The 17590-nt window shown below is 38.7% G+C and overlaps 1 protein-coding gene across 3 annotated transcripts in view; it reads left to right on the top strand.

Moving 5' to 3' along the window:
- Positions 1-17590, top strand: part of NEURL1 (neuralized E3 ubiquitin protein ligase 1) — a 185142-nt gene that overhangs the window by 109596 nt on the left and 57956 nt on the right. For all 3 annotated transcript variants that reach the window (XM_042461067.1, XM_042461068.1, XM_042461069.1), the window contains one exon: positions 15947-16188. In XM_042461067.1, the coding sequence (XP_042317001.1) occupies positions 15947-16188 (242 nt within the window). The remainder of the gene's footprint in view (positions 1-15946; positions 16189-17590) is intronic.

Below are 17590 nucleotides of genomic sequence, written 5' to 3'. Positions count from 1 at the left end.
ACTTTTTGTTTATTTATAAATATGGTCTTCCAAAGTTTTATTCCAACACTCAAACCACTACACCATGCTGGCTCTAATCATGAAACTATGAAACTACTCCCTAGCAATTCCAGTGAAGAGGTTGGCATTATTAGACCAAGTAAGGCATGCAAAGTAGTTGGAGACATAGCAGTAGCAGTCTTTCCCCCGATTCTTCTGAAACCCTTGACAGTTCCTCTCTTTGGAGGACAGAACAGTGTGTCCTAAGTTAACCCTTTGCCTTCAACAACTGGAGTATGGTGGAAGCACCTGTCCCATTGTTTCTATTGAAATAAATTTCCACTCAGCTTTTAGCTGGTTTCTTTAAAAGACTGCATGAGAGTGCTTAAGGCAGCAAAATGAGGTGGGCCTGCTCTGACCCACAACAGGTCTACTTACTTACTTATTTCTCTAACAAAAAAGATGACTGACTGGCTTTGCTTGTTCAGTATTTTCATAACAGTATTTTCAGTGCCTTAATGCTTTATTGGGTTTTAAATTGTGGCTGTAGCTAAAAAGAAATTATTGTGTTCAGATCAGAAAAAACATTGAAAAACTTGAGAAAACATGCTCACATGTGTGTTCTGTCTTCTTCCTCTCTCTCTTTTCTACTGGAGGAGATGCCTTAACAGATGATGGAAAAGGGAGAAGTGGGCCAAAGTGTTCCACAGAACTACCTTTCATTTTTCTTGGTACAAAGTATTCTACACAGAGAGGCAAGGAAGTGGTGAAGGAAGTTAAGGAGGTAGCAGTAGGCACACTTCCTCACTGCCTATTTCCCTGTAGCATGTTTGCTGTGAAAACAGATATGTATGTTATGTTGTTGTTGTTGTTGTGGTTGCTCTTTGTTTACAGCAGACATGTCCCAGTGTTGAGCCAGGTCTCATATCTCATATCTACAGCAAACCTTTTCCAATACAGACTAATCAGCTGATTCTCTAGATGAAAACATTTATTCTGCTCAAGAAAGTGGCACACACCAGCCTATATATACTATGTATACTCTGAAGCGAAGTCACAGAACACATTATTTCATGGTAGCTCACTTCGATTTTTGTTATATTGAATCTTATTCTGACATTAATGAGAAAATGTCCACTCTGTGTCTTCTGTTAGCGTCTTCTTTCCTTGTTATTAGTTTTGCTCACTTAGGAGAATGATATTCAGATGAATTTCTGGGCTTTGCACTAAGGTTCACCTTTTGCACCCACTCACCAACTTGTTCAGGGTTGTGCAGATTTCAGGCTGGTGGTGGGATGCACTTTGTTTTTTTCCTCAGAAGCCCCAGATCCACCAAATAGAATCTGGTGGAAAAGACATAGTGTCAAAGAATAATGAACACAGGGATAAGAACTGAATGGAGGCCCTCCTGAACAACACAGTCCCTCTGAACAAAACCTCATTCTTTAATACCTCAGGCTTTCTTCATTTCAGTAGTCTAATTTAGAGGTCATGGGGTGAGTATTATGTAATAGTAGTAGTAGTAGTAATAGTAGTAGTGGTTCATGCTTCTGCTGTTGAATAACTGGGATTCAGAATTTTTTACTGACTTAAAGTCACTGAGATCTGCCAGTAGATCCTGATCTGTCTGCCCCTATTCACAGCATCATAGAATCACAGAGTTTGAAAATACCACAAGGGCCATATAGTCCAACCCCCTGCGAGGTAGGAATACATACTGTATAAAGCTCTCCTGAGAGATGACCATCCAGCTTCTGTTTTAAAAATTTCAAAGAAAGAGACTCCACTACACTTTGAGGTAGTGTGTTCCACTTTTGAATCTTCCTAATGTTTAGGTGGAATCACTTTTCCTATGTTTTCCTATAGTATTCTAGGGTGCACCAATTCCTGTGCATTGGGTTCATGAAAACAGGAGGAAGAGAAGTTAAACATAACAGCAATGATGTTATAGTTTGAGATTAACCCCGTAACTGGAGGTGAACAATGCTGATTAATTACCTGATTGGAAAATTAATTACCAAGGTGATATCATTAGTCCCCAAGTATTTAAAACTAATTATTTTGAAAATTATTTTATAACCTGGTGTAATTACCAAAGCAGCACATTATCTCTATATCTATCCTTTGGAACCAGAGCTTTAAAAGGTTACTGTGCAACACTCAGAATCCCTCACCCAACGTGACTAGTAGTCATGCTGGATGGGGATTTTTGTGCTTTTGCTGTCTCTGCATGACACACAAAATCTGCTTCTTATGATAACCACCTCACATTGTTTATTAGAAGGGACATCCCAGACAAAAGATGTTAACAGCCTGAGAATATTGGATGCTTAGCACGTGTGGGGCTGCAGAGTCAGAGTTGTGTCCTTTCTTATTTTATCTACACAGGAAAAGTAGAAGAGATGTTTGTGTATAGTAAGCTGAGAATGATCAGGTACATATCTATTTTATAGCTGGAAAAAAAATCTGGTTTCCATCAAAATCTTGACATCAGATGGCATCTTGACAGGAAAGAAGCATATTATTCAGCTATCCTGAAGTTACAGCAAGCAACTATAACCCTTTACTTCTCCTGTCATTGGCTTTACATCTTAAACTGGGGTAAAGCATAATTTGCAGAATATTCCAGTTATACTTCATGTAGTTTTAGTTTCTTCTTGCTTATAGCTCATTTGACTTTAATCATGAGAGGGCTCTCCTCTAGGATATGAAGGTGATTTTAATGTTTTTGTGTCTTTCATCCTTCTTGATTAATATCTCCTTGTGATCTCTGTTACAAAACTGAAGGCCTATGCAGCCTTGATACTGTGGAACCATGGAAAAACAAATGAGCAGAGACCAAGGAAATGGGAGTGAAATGTGGTAAGCAAAGGAGAACTGAGCAATACTGTGAGCAGGAAACACAATTTCCAATTCGTGACAAATACAATTCATTTCCCATTTCTCCTTCTACTGCACAACAAGGTGAGGCAGACTCACTGAGAATTCTAAATGCTCCCCCCTAAACTATCAATCCCAGGATTCCATAGGATAGGATCATTTCAATAAAAGTGGAATAATAGCTCTATAATTGTATAGTGTGAATCCCCTCTCCCCGGTCTCCTAATGTAGCTGAAGTAAGAAAGATGGCACCAATTGGTGAGCTTGGATAAAGAAACTGCTTTAATGTTCAACTGTGGCTTGGAACATACTCTGTACTTACAGGCACCACATGTCCACCCTCATGGGCTGCAGTGGGGACCTCCGGAGTGGATTGATGGTGATGGCAGATCTATGGTTAGCTGATTGGTTGGCCTATAAATCCTCGCCCATTGCTGCACCAGTCTGTGGTCTAAACCCCATGAAAAATGCAGACAGGGTATCATGGGGTTGGCCTGTGGGATCTTGCCTGTCTGTTTAGGCCCTTAGTGCTCAAACTGCTGGGAGAAAAGTATAGACCAGGGATAGGCAATCTTTTTGAGCCGGGGGCCGGGTTTCTGTCCCTCAGACAACTGGGGGGCCGAAGCCAAAAAATAAATAATTAAATATATAAATAAACCAGGACAAATGTAGGACAAAATTTTCAAATGGAAGACACTTTTTTAAAAAAATGGAGGACACGTGAAAAAAATTGCTGATTTTTTAAAAAATGTTAATATAAATGCATGTTTCTGAGGCTTCTATAGATAATTGCCCCCCAAAGGCCCCGGTGGCAATCAGCGGCAGGACCAGGCTGGGGCCGGTCCCAAGGCCTTGCCGGGCCGCATCTGGCCCACGGGCCGCAGGTTGCCTACCCCTGGTATAGACATCTATTATTATATAGATGACCCTTAATTTAATTGTATTGGTTTTTTTTAAATATATTTTTAAGGTGCTTTGCCTTTGGTCCCATATTGGGAGAAAGGGGGATATAAATAAAATAACTAAGTCCACAAGTTCTACACTAGGACATCACCCAATTTTTGCCTCCTGTCTGAAACAATAGTAAAGGGGGACAGCAGATAAACTATTGTTTTGCGTATAGCAGTACCTATGTGTTCATCACTGTGAGCTATATTGGAAAGAGAAATTATTTGAGGTGGAAATGGGTATGTGAAAATATGTATGATAAGTTGACTACTATTTTATCATTTAAAGTCCTGGAAACTCAGTTTTTAAAAAGATAGATTAAAAAATGCAATAGCAGAGGTTAACTGTTTGAAGAAAAGCCATGAGATTCTGGGTATAGTGCAGATGGAAAGAAGAAGATACAAATAATTTGTTCTAAATTCAAATGGTAATGGGTTATAAAGTGGTTACAATTACCCAGACATGTGATAAAATGGACAAGCTAAGCCTTGGGAACATTAAAGTTAATCTAATGTGGTGGAAGAAAGAGAGTAGAAGGAAATGGGTCAAAAGACAGATGGCTGTATACAAATTTGGAAAGTAATGAAATTGTTTAGCAATAGGAGCAAAGAACATTAATTAATTAATTTGGGTCTAGAGTTACCATAGTGAAGACACAACAGAAATCCTCTATTGCAGAGATATTGTAATGATTAAGCAGTTGTCCTTGAAATGAAAACAGAAATGTGTAAAACTTTTCTTTTCTCTGAGTGTTCAAAGCAGATACTACTGAGCAAAGGCTTGTAATTATATAGAAAGAATGGCAACAGGTAGATATTTATATGAGGTCCATACACCGCCAGAATATTGAGGACGATGTGTCTTGACTTTAAAAATACAGAAACAGCATGTTTTTTCTATATAAATAGTAGGGATTGTTAAACTAGATCTATCACAAATTATGTGAACATTTAGATTTTTAACATGTTTTATAAGTAGTACCTTCATTACTAAAAGTCATGTGTTTTCCACATGGCAGCACTGTTCTATGTAGAGATCAAGCACTTACTATTCAGCATCAAATGCTGGGCTATACAAAATTTTGGGGTAGATTTGGCATTTGACAAACAGAATGCAAATGTACAACCTGATTTTTCTTGTAAGGGACATGCTCTCACTACACCTTTCTTAGCTTTACCATATAGCTTTTGAGAAAGGAGAATGAGAAAATATAGCCACATCATAAATTAACACGAAAGAATGATTAGTATGTTGTTTCCTATCTCTTTCCTAATAATTTTAGACTTGGACATCCCATTACTTCCCTCCATAATAACAATTCACTGTTTACTCCATTCCCCTGCTATTTGTTCTTAGACCAGTTACTGGTCTTTAAGAAACCTGTTCTCTTATCCTCATGATTGCTACATTTACTCTGTGTCCATTCTTATTTGAAGGCCTTTAGCAAAATCATTTTGCAAGTCCAAGTATTCGGTGCTTACCAGACAACTTCTTGCCCACATGCTTACTTACACAAAATTCCAAAATATTAATGTGGTAAGACTTTTGTTTTCAAATGCCTTGCTGATTATTCCCCAGCAAGCTTTCTTCTTCTATAAATTATTAGTGGTTTTCCATGAACAAATCCATGGATGTTGGTGAGCCTGTGATTTTCTGGCTTTTACCATCCCCCCCCCCCCCCTTTAAGTGCTATGTTAGTTCCCTTCAAATGTTTTGTTATAGTAGATCCATTAAATACTTTAATTAGATGCTCAACAATTAGACATTTCTGTTCTTCAAGATACAATCTATGGTGTATGTCACCAGGTGACATGAACATTTTGCTGTAATCATTTAGGTTTGACTTCAGTGTTGCGCTACACATAATCTTTATTTTTCTTCCCTCCCCTTTGGTCTGTCTGATCTTACTCTCTTCCCCTCTCTCCAAAGAAAACACTGAAACCATATCTGAGATACATTAAATTTTAAAGGTGTGTCATTAAAGTCAACAGGATTTCAATCACAGGATCATAGAATCACAGAGACTCAAGGCATTTCAAGAACTAGTCCAACACCTTGCCACACTGGCATCCATTCCTAAACCACCTGGAAAGGTGGCCATCTAATCTCTCTTTACTAAATCTATGCTACTGAATAAGAGATATATAGATTGCCTTTTTCATCTATGATCACCAATCCTTGCTACCATCATCTTCCCCTCCCCAAAATATTGGTAGCATGGTTACGATTACAATGATGATGATTTGGGGGAGAAGATATATTACACAACTTGGTTGTAAAAAAAATATGTTGGGCATGAGCAAATGGGTGCAATCCATTTGAAGCAGAGTTTTGATCTCTCCCCTTTTGCTTGGAAAAGTACATTTGGCTGGGCTACAACTTCTAAATGTTGTTAAAAATCAGTATTTGTGAAGGTGTTAAGAACAAAGCTAGGGAATGTTTGCTCACTTCAGAGCTTCAGAAACTTAATTTTTAACCAGACAACTATTTCTTACACTTCATGTTTCTAATATAATTAATAGATTCTGACCAACAGTAATGATACCTGGGATGTTCTTGACTTGACAAGTCCAACAGATCTGTTGTCTTTCGGGGCTCCAGATTTCATTCTGTGCGCAACTAAACATTACTTGGCTTGTGGATGTTCATTCCTAAACTATGGGAAATTGCAACTGACCATTACAGCTGGCCTGAATTGGTTAACACTGTGTGATTCACTTTATGTACATGGGAGAAAAAAAAAAGTCCCTTTCAGGGCTCCATAGAGAAAATCCTTCTCGTTTCTGTTGACTGGTAGAAGGTAATTAGCTTTCAATCATGGAATGAAACAAGGACTTACAGACCAAAGTTCTGATCTCATAAATGACATAGAGCAAGCTACAGTACACATGGATGGATAGAATTTCACACAATACCACAAATGCAGCTGTTATTCACAGTGAACCTTTAAGTCCTTTTCTATAGCCTTGAGTCATTTTCTTCTATAGCATGTTAATGACAGTTTAATTCTTAAAATGATTTTGAAATATTAATTTATTCTCTTTATTCTAGTTGTTTCTCCTTCCTCCAGCTTTTTAAGTATATGAAAGGTTTAGCTTTAAACTCCTCTGATCTTAATTCTGTCTTGTATATTTGCTGGAATTTAGTAGGATGGCTTCCAAGTTACCGCACTGTGCATGGAAAATGTGCCCTGGATAGGCTTTCCATTAAAATGTATTTAAACTGGAAGAGAATGCTGGCAGTTTTACAAATATTCCAGAACTAGATCCCCAAATACTATGACTAGTATTTCTTCTTTCTTTCATCCAAAAGATTAACTGCTGGTTTATATTTAGCAGCAAGATTTTTTTTTTTTAACAAAAGGAGTGTACTCTGTCAGAGGCCCTCTGAAGGGAAGCAAACAACTTTTACATTGATTTGTAGACTATGGAAATAAAACATGGCCATAAAATACTCACTGCTGGAATTTCCTTTTACACAACTAGTGTTTGAAGTGTGAACTGCTATTTACACTCAGTGGCCATACAATATGAATGAGAGCTTCTGTTTTAGCATATTTCTATTAAATGGTATCACATTGCAAGACATGCAATGGAGGCCAATATCATATATATCTCTTATGACTCTCATATTATAATTGCTTTTATATAGTATTTCTTGTTGCTGCTTCCAGCCGCCCCCCCCCCCCAACCATGGTTGCTTCCTAAAACAAAGCAAAAATATGTACCAGCCTTACTGTTAGAAGGAATGAGAAAACTATTTCAGGTGGCGGGTAGCAACAATGATACCTTGGATGTTTCTCAGGAACATTCTGGTGAGTCTCACCCTTTGGACAGTGTCCAGTTTGCTGCACTGTTCTAGGAGCTTATCACATATAATTTTCATGCCGACTTGGGCACAGGATGGGATCAGGCTGGAACAGGTTAAAACTGATTTTACCACATGCAAAATTGCTGCTGCACTGCTGCCTGACCATCACCCGTCCAACAGTGCTCTGGTGGCCGATTTTGATATTAAGGAAGCATGAAAATTACATGCAATAAACTCCCTAGTCACCTAAGCTTTGTTTCTGCCCTCAGGCTTGGTAGTGGATGTTATCCCATTGCCAGTATTCAGCAGACGGTCCAGCCAATTTCTGTATGTGGAACAAAAGAAGGAGCACCATCTTGTTTTTGCTTCAGGCAGAAAAATGTCTTGGACTACCCAGTGACATTGTCTTCTTTGTCACCCAGTTCTTTAAAATCTCTTGTTGAACTGTAATGATATCAACCCTGCCTTTATCTGTATTTCCCTTATGTGTATATGCCTGGTCAGGAGAGCCCTAGGCCCTAGTCCAGGGGTAGGCAACCTGGTCCTGCCGCCGATTGCCACTGGGGCCTTTGGCGGGCAATTGTCTATAGAAGCCTCAGAAACATGCATTTATATTAACATTTTTTTAAAAATCAGCAAATTTTTTCACGTGTCCTCCATTTTTTTAAAAAAAAAGTGTCTTTGGCCCCCAGTTGTCTGAGGGACAGCAACCCGGCCCCTGGCTCAAAAATGTTGCCTACCCCTGCCCTAGACTATTGTAGGATGATCAGTTTCATACTGTTGCAGAATGTCGCATGTCTGTGAGAGTCCTGCTGTGGTAAAGTTGAACTGCAGAAGCCTGTCTCTGGAAGGGTTTTATGTTGAGTGCCTTGATCACAGTGCCATGAAACAAGGGAGGTCTCTTTTTTAAAAATTGTGGATTTTTCCTCTATCATCAACAAAGCAGATGCTTAAGAACAAAATATATCAAATTCACAGTGTAATAGTTTTATTGTGTTGTTTATTAAGTGTGTTATCTAGAGAGCCTCGGCACTAGTGTTGCTAATAAATGAAATTAGTAAATACATTCATGGATGAATATGAAAAATGTTTAGAACAAATGCAATGTGTTTAGAACAGATGCAATCCACGTTTACTCAGCTGGAAGGACTAGTCTGCGTTCATTCCCAGGTAAGTGTATATAAGATTAAAGAACAAATGGGTAGAATACATCAGGCTCTGCTATATTCATTAAAACCATAAAGGAAAGCACTGGTTTTTTTTATATAAGAACATTAGAAGATCTCTGGTGAATCAGACTGCACATTCATTTTAGTCTAGCTTTCTGGGAAGCTTACAATATTTCTTGACATTTGTCTGTGTTGTGACATAACTTGTTGATGTATGGCAATAGTTTAAAAGGGTTATGTGTCAGTGATGATTGAATGTGTCACACATTCAAAACAGTTGTTCAGGAGGCATAAAAATGGGTTGCCCCCCCCCCATCCAACAGAGTTCAGGAAATGGATGATGCCCAACAAAGTCTCTAGGGGGAGATAAAATGCAATCATGGGTAGTCTTCATGCTGTTCTCTACCCAATCATTTGTTGCTTTTCAATGGACTTTTGTCTTTTGACAGGATGGTTTATATGCTGTGTCTGTCCATATCTACTTTCTAAAGCGCTTGGTGACAGAACACAAGTGTTAACCACTTTTTAAAAAACAAACGTTTGATGTCTTTTTTGGATTCATCATTGCTGATGATCAGGAGACTACTATGTCGAATAAGAAATTCTAATTCTGTATTTTAACATTGTATGTGTGTACAGTCCAAGCATGCTCGATATCTCTTCAAGGGTGAATGAACCAAATATGAGGTGAGGTTGGGTGGGAGAATGGACATGTACCAGTTAAAAGATTTCAGAACTTGGCACAAAACACATAATGTGCAGAACCCCCAATGCCTCAGGAACTTGGTTCAAAATATGGATTTGATTGGGGGGGAAAGCCAATTAACCCCAAATTGTAAGGGAGGGGAATAGGCTACTTCATACTAGACCAGGTGTTGTTAATCAAGTCCAGTATTGTTTGGGAATTATGCAAGGTGTACATGTCTTCTATATCACCTGATCCTTTTAACTGGAGGTACCATTTACTGAACTCAAAACTTGGGACATCCTACAAACCATGTGCTCTTCCACTGAGCTATGACCACTTTATCTTAAAATTAGGATCTCTACAAAGGAAGGCTATTATCCTTACCTTTTCCTCACCTAAATACTACCAGGAGCAAAATGTCTTTGCTTCACTTGTGTTATGGCAATTGTGTGATCTTTGGTAGCTAAAGTGTTGTCTGGCAGCAAGAAATGAAAATCTAATAATACACCCTTGGAATATGGCTCAAATTCGGTACAGTGACAAACTATATTTCACAAAGCACCTCCTTTGAGCCAAAAAGGAATGGATGCATTTCATGCTTGGGCTGATTAGAAAATGTTAGGTGCTTCCCATCATGGGAGCAGTTATAAAATGTTTATACAGTTGGCCCTCCATTTATGTGGGGGATCCATTCCGGACCACCCTCCCCATGAAAACAGAGGCTTGCACGTATTCAAGCCTTATAGTCTTTAAAAGGCTGTGCCCCATGCGCACGCACACCATTGTAAATAATGGAGGTCGCCCCTCTATGCATAATCAAGGTTGCAGATCTCAGATCCGCGGGTATACTGTTTTGAATGGGAACTTGCATCCATAATAGTTTATGGTAAACTGAAGTAATTTAGCCTGGCATAGAGTGCCCAAAGTCATCTACCTTTCAGGTAAGTTAAAGTGCCTGTTGGAATGGTATACAGGGGTATCTCTTTGAGTGTGTACTTAAATTTTGGCAAGGAAGATATTATAGTGTTCACTTGATTTACCCATCCATTGTTGTCATTTTTGTCCCATTTCCATTGCTGCAAAATGTTTCCTACAGCTGCAATCCTTGTCTCCTTTCTGATAGTTACATGCAGCATTGGAATATATAATATATTCTAATTTTTAGCTCAAAATTACTTGGACTTGGAAATTGATTTCAGGCACTGGTATAATATTTCTTTAGTGTCATTCCTAAGAAAGTGCTGCATTAAAACTGGAATAGAGAAACCTTCATCAATAGATGTGCTTCAATTCTCAATTCTTTTTACAAGTAGGTTTCTGGATTATAAACTATCAGCACTGGGAAAATACCAGCTTTTTTTAATGGACTCATGCAAATCCCTTTGCTGAGCTATTTTCTTCCTGTCTCTCCTTCAGAAATCATCTAAAATATCCTTACTGAACACTCAGGGAATATTCTGAAGAGTCATTTTTGTCAGTGTTGGGCAGTGCCAATTTATCACAGTAAATATGTACTTTTCTTTTTCTGTTCCTACAGAACAGCTTAGCTCCCCTGGGCTATAGAAAGCTGTTCTGTCAAACCAGACATATGTGGAGCTGTTTGTTGGAAGTCTGCATTGAAAGCTTCAAGCTGTTTTGATCACTCTACTACCATGTTTTTAAAATAATGTTATACAAGAAAAAATACATGTGGTTTTACCAAATATTGCAACAATTTGTTTGTTTTTTTTAAAGTAATATATCTATACCTAGGCAATCAAAATCCCATCTTTGCATTTGTGTGTGTGTGGGGGAATCCTTTTATCATAATCAATGGCAAAACTGTGAAAGAATAGTATGTTTCTGCAGGAGGCTTTAGTTATTGTGTCATTACTGCACTTTTCCACGGACCTGATATGTATATATTTATGTGTTATGAGAAGGGATAAACCCCTTAGTCCCCAAAATTTCAAAACAGCATACAACAATAATGAAACATATAATATACATGTTAATGCACAGTCCATAAATTACAAATATTGCAACTATTAACATGCAGTATACAAATTAACATATAATATCTATGTGGTCCAGGAAATATATGTTAATTTGGACTGTAAAGGGAAAGGCTTCTATTACGGCAGTAATATCTTAGCAGTTATCTAAAACTAAAAATGGGCAGAGCATGTTGAATTTCTGAGGGAAATCAATATAAATGTAGCGCAGTACTAAATTTGTCTCAGGATGTATAGCTTGACAAATATATGGCAATAGGATTTCTGAATTCTGGGGCTGGGGTGCTTACAATACATATTCTATTCTATCCTGTTCTGGATAAACAGTGTCTACTTCTGGGCACCACAGGATAAAGAATGATACAGTGGACCCTTGTTATATGCTGGGGTTTGGTTCCAAGATCCCCCTTAGATAACAAAATCCGTGGATGCTCAAGTCCCATTAAATATAATAACATAGCAAAATGGTGTTCCTTATAAAAATTGGAAAACCAAAGTTTGATATTTAAAATTTATACTTTTTTTTAACATTTTCAAACCATGGATGCTTGAATCCATGTATAAAAAATCTGTGTATAAGAAGGGCCGACTGTATTGACAAGCTACAATATGTTCAAAGGAGGGTGACCAAATGGTAAAAGGTCTGTAAACAAAAACCCTTTAAGGAAGAGCCTGATAAGTTTAGCCTGGAGGTGGGAGGACTGAGAGGTGATACGATGGTCATATTTAAATATGTGATGGCCATATTTAAATATATGGAAGATTACGTGAGCTTGTTTTCTACTGTGCTATAGACTAGAACACAAACAGTGGATACAAATTATAAGAAAAGAGATTCCACTGAAACATTAGGAAGAATTTTTTGACTATAAGAACTGTTTGTTAGTGGAAGAGTGTGGTGGATTTTTCTTCTGTGCAGTTCTTAAAAAAAGGTAGGATGGCCATCATTTGGAAGTACTTTAGTTGCATATTCCTGCATGGCAGGGGTGGATTAATGACCTTTCTAGTCTTTTCCAACTCTATATAATTCTATAGTGCATATGGATTTTAAAAAAATATTCTAGTTTATAAATAGATTTTGTGGGGTCCACAACGAGGGCCCATGACATTTTGCTGCATAAAGCAGAGGAACAAATCTCCTGTTCTTCAGTAAAATTTCAGTGCCCAAATCCATCCAACTTCATGAGACAGTAAATTGCACAAGTGCCTCTCACCATGGCTGGTATTGGAAACACCATAATAACAAAGTAAATAACAAAAATGTGCTGCCCTTTTTTGGCATTGAAAATAAGCTGCCTAAGGCATCACTTTCACATTTATCAATGGAAGGCCTGGCCATGCAACTGTCCACCCCACAACATTCATTCTGAATGCATGGTAGTTGGCTGGAGGGGCTTTCCTGTCTGTTTTCTTAATAATCAGATATCAGACTTATATTAATATAAAGAAAGAATGCAAAACTGTTACACAAAATGGCATTAATGACAGAACTGCAGTGTGTCTTTATAAGCCACAGACCAGAAGAAAAGCTAAATGACTCATTCAACCTGACCCTGTTCCTCAGGGAAGGCTGCCTTTCATCTTACTGCTACACTTCTGTCATTTCTGCTGCTCTTAAATCTTCCCAGCTATGAAGACTGTGCTGTCACTTCAGGGCCATGTGCTCAAAAGCTAGTTTTGCAGTCAGTATCTGTTTCTTAACAATTGACCTGTATTTATATCCAAAGGCTGGCTTAGAGAAGACTGCTTCAGCTTGTGGAAGTGAGGGACATAATCCTCCTTTGCTTTGTTTGGTCATCTTTGTTTTACTGTTTGTTTTACTGCAGTCTTCCCCAGCCTAACATCCCTCAGATGTGTTGAGCTACAAACCCATCATCCGCAGCCAGGCTGGTCATATTGGCTAGGGATGATGGACATTATAAACCAAAAATATAGGGAGCTCCCCTTGCTAGGGTTGGCTATTTACTTCCTTTACGATCACAGATCCCTTCTTCCACTCTGACTCCAGTGCTCTTCAAAGATTTTTTAAAGTTCTGCCCTCATTCACCTAAACTGACATTGACATCCAACTCTTTTGAAAGCATCTGTACAGAGTCTTTATACACTGTAGTACTCTGCTACATCCATAATGATCTTTGAATAAATCTGTGGTTCTGTTGGACACTAATTCAACACCTGAAGACTCTCTTAGGCCTGTTACAGACAGCCAAAATAAAGCTGCTTCGAGTCACAGTGGAGATATGGTGTTTCAATGATGAATGTGTCCTAAGAGTCCAGAAGCCACACCAAAGCCACGCTCTGGTCCTTAGGGATGGAGTGTGGCTTTGGTGCGACTTCTGGACTCTTAGGACGCATGCATCATTGAAACACCATACCTCCACTGTGACTCGAAGCAGCTTTATTTTGGCTGTCTGTAACAGGCCTTAGTCTTCTTTAGACTCTCTTCTAAAATCAGTCAGAAAGGAGACAAATGAGCTGTTGTGGTTCTTACACCACACCACCCATTCTCTTAGTACATGGTATCAGCGTACTCCATTGAAGATGTTGCCTTAAAGTAGAAACATTTTCTGAGCTTTCAGAGAATGCCATAAAGCAGAGGTAGACAACACACTTCAAATGTTAGATGACCGCAGCTTCAAACAGCTCAATCTATCATTGGCAATGAGGAATTCTAGGAGTTACAGTCCTACAACATCTGGAAGACTACCATTACCCATCACTTAATAAAAAGAATATGTATTTAGAAGGTTGTTGGATTTTAGACTCCATTCATCCATTACATAATGATCGACTCTGCATCCCCCTTCCCTGCATACTTTACCTGGTTTGTATTTCCACCCTCCACAGTCTACTTTGCATCCACATGGTCAACAAGTTTTGATAGTAAAAAGATTGCTTTGCATAGCAGCTTGTTACTGAGAAACCAGCTGCAAGAGCATGTAAACATTCATTCTGTATTTTGAATTTGAGAACAAATTACCTTGTTCCTTGTCTAGTATGTTCTGTTCTGGAAAAGGCTGCCTGAGCAGTTAAGAGAAACAAGAACCGGATATTAATCGCTATGCTACCCTCCTTTATTATAGCTGAAGCTGACATTATCATAATTGAAGACTTTTTTTCCTACTGTAATTAAAAGGTGTTGCTCTTCTGCAATATGCAAATATCTTCTAGACTTCCATTTTATCACCTTAGTTGGGCAGCACAGGAAATATGGTGCAATATAAAAGCCCTCCACCTTAAGAAAGATCAGCTGGTTAAAGTATCAAGGTATTTCAGGAACTTTGATGTAGGAATCACTACCAAACTGGAAGCATGCTTTTTGTAACACTTAACCAACCTGCCTAAATTAAAATAAGAAACTGGAATGCAAAAAACTTCTGGAAAGTTCCTTTTCATTCTCATGATTCAACTGCTTTTTACTTTCTCATTCTGAGCATCCCTAAGGTCATTGTTCCCTTTGTGCTTCTACCTGCTCCCCGTAATAGTCCCTGAATTCTGGTATTCTTTGAACACTGTTCTGGGAATGCTGGCAATTCTTGAAACCACTCTTCATAACTGAGTCCACATTTATAGTCACCAAGAGTCACCACCTACAGGGTTCACCTGGCATGTTACCTGAAACTTTTGTCGATTTTTTTTTACCTTTCTCTACTTTCTGGAGTTAAACCTCTTTTGCCAGGTCTTTTTTTGCTTACACTACCAGACTGTTGTCCTTGACCATATAGATCTGTTCTCTTGTATACTCATACAGAATATCACCACTTGTTGAGCACTGACACATTCTGACTGTATTCATCTCAGCAGAATTGCCCTATAATGGAAGCCTGATTCCATGCCATAAGGGATGCATGAGAGAACCTTCACCATTTGTGTGTGCCTATATTTATGAGGCTCCAGATCTTAGTATTCTTCCTTCTTGCACCTGAGTCCCACTAAAGGATGAAATGGCTTTCAAACTTATGGGTTCTAAATCCATTGATTTCATTTTCTCACCCTGTAGCCAAGCTAAGGGCAAAAGACAGCATGCCATGTTTTTTGAAGGGGAGGGGAATCTGTCAGTTCATTGCTATTTTGTGTTTTTATTCTCTGTGTTCCCTCACCTTCCTTTGTGTTTGTTATTTTCTTTAGGGTTGTTTGTCCTAGCACTGTTCATTCCAGATTCTGTTACTGAATCTTATTATTATGTGTAGGGCTCTAGTGTCCCCAATGACACTTTTGGTTGAGTTTACCCAGTTCTTTAATATCACATACACAATGTCATTTACACATACCCTTCAATGTTTACGTCTGTTTATGGAATTGTCCTCTTAAGTGACCTATATATGGTAACTTAGGCAGAGTTTATCTTTAAAAGATTACCCTGCAGGGCTCTTGTAAATTAGCCTCATGGCTTAACATTGATAGATTTCATAGTAGGGCTTTCTTAAACATTTAAAAAAGAAAATCTCACTTTTTGTCTTCTTTCTTTTCTGTTGCAGACTCCATAGGTGGACCATTTCCTGCCTCCTCTCACCGATGTCACCACAAACAGAAGCACTGCCTGCCCATCCCACAGTGTGGAGCACTCTCAATCAGCCCGCTGCTTTTCCACCCCCACACCAAGGGCTCACAGATCATCATGGACACTACACAGAAGGCGGTCAAGCGCCAAGCTTCCTTCTGCAATGCAATCACGTTCAGCAACAGACCCATTGTTATCTATGAGCAAGTCAGGCTCAAGGTGAGTGAATGTCTTTCCTGCTATGCTGCTTTGTGGGAACCCAACTGATACAGTATCCCAGGCTCTCACAAGAACTGGTACTTTCTTATTATACCAGATCTTGGGGCATAGGAGCGGCAGTCCCTAAGGTATCTGAGATCCAAGCCATTTCAGCTGGAACACTTAGGGGAAGCCTCCCATTCCTTCCTACCAATAGGAGGTTTTGCTAGGCATTGTAGTGTGTAGAGGAATGATTTTTGTTCCATTTGCATTGGGAAAAGAAAAATATAAGTCTCCACTTCCCATGACCTGATTGCAAATGAGGATCTTCCTGCCTCATGCTTTTAATTTATTTAGCCACAAGCTGTGCATCAAGCAAATGTTTAATTTGGCCTTTGCTATATCAAATTACATTGAGAGGATCAGTTTTTCCCTTCTGATCAGATAAAACCTAATGTTGCTTGTAAGAATCACCTTGGGAATTTCGCCTTAGCAACAGGTAGGTGGTTGTTGGAGGAACTGTTTTGTAACACACAGCTCCCAAATAATTAAAACAATTGTGCTCATGTTTTATACTATCCACCCATTAACTCTTTTTGAGGCATATGACAGTGGCCAAGTGCAAATGCCTTAGAGTAAGAAATATGAAACTGTAAATCAGCTCCCTACCACCCCGCTACCCCAGTTTCTTTGTATCCTGGCTGAAATCCTGTGGCACATGCTCTGATCTGGTGTGCTGCCTTTCCTTTCTGTGTGTTTCCCCACCCTTCCACTTGGCACAATATTGCTTTTAACAATTCATGGTTGGAGTGTCTGGTGTTCTGTTTTATTTGCCCATTTTATTGGCTTACATACATGCTTCATGTGTAGATAAGAGAGTGTACAAAGCCAATAATAGTGTGCTGACATTTCTTTTTTTTTTCTCAGTAACATCTGGGAATTTGCAATAAAAAACAACAATACCCTGGTGCTATAAACAATACGGTGGTTTTAAAAATGCGGGTAACTACAGCCTTTGTTTCCTTGTTTGTATGTTTACTATGGTTGGCTCACTTTATTGCATTTAGCTGCAGCCAAACTATCAAGTTAAAGGATGCTGTAGCCAGACTGACAGGTGAAGTAGAGGAAAGTGTGCTTCAGCTAAATATATCCTATTATCCATTTAATGCTGATTTCAAGAAATAACATGCATTAACATAACATTTTTGAAGTTCTATAAGAGTAAGACTATACTTTGCTGTCTTTCACTCTCCTTTTATGAAAAGGTGAGATGGTTTTTTGTCACGTTTTGCTCAGCCTACAGAAAATACAGCGTTCATTGTTATTGTTGAAAGAATGGGACAGCAGTGAAACCACTTCAGGTGCATTTAGTGATTCTCCTGTGTGAAGTCGAAGGCTTTCATGACCGGCATCCATAGTTTTT

Source organism: Sceloporus undulatus, chromosome 3 (assembly GCF_019175285.1).
Source record: "Sceloporus undulatus isolate JIND9_A2432 ecotype Alabama chromosome 3, SceUnd_v1.1, whole genome shotgun sequence".
Taxonomy (NCBI): Eukaryota; Metazoa; Chordata; class Lepidosauria; order Squamata; family Phrynosomatidae; genus Sceloporus; species Sceloporus undulatus.
Note: the sequence above shows the minus strand (reverse complement) of the source record. Positions and strands in the feature narration are given on the sequence as shown.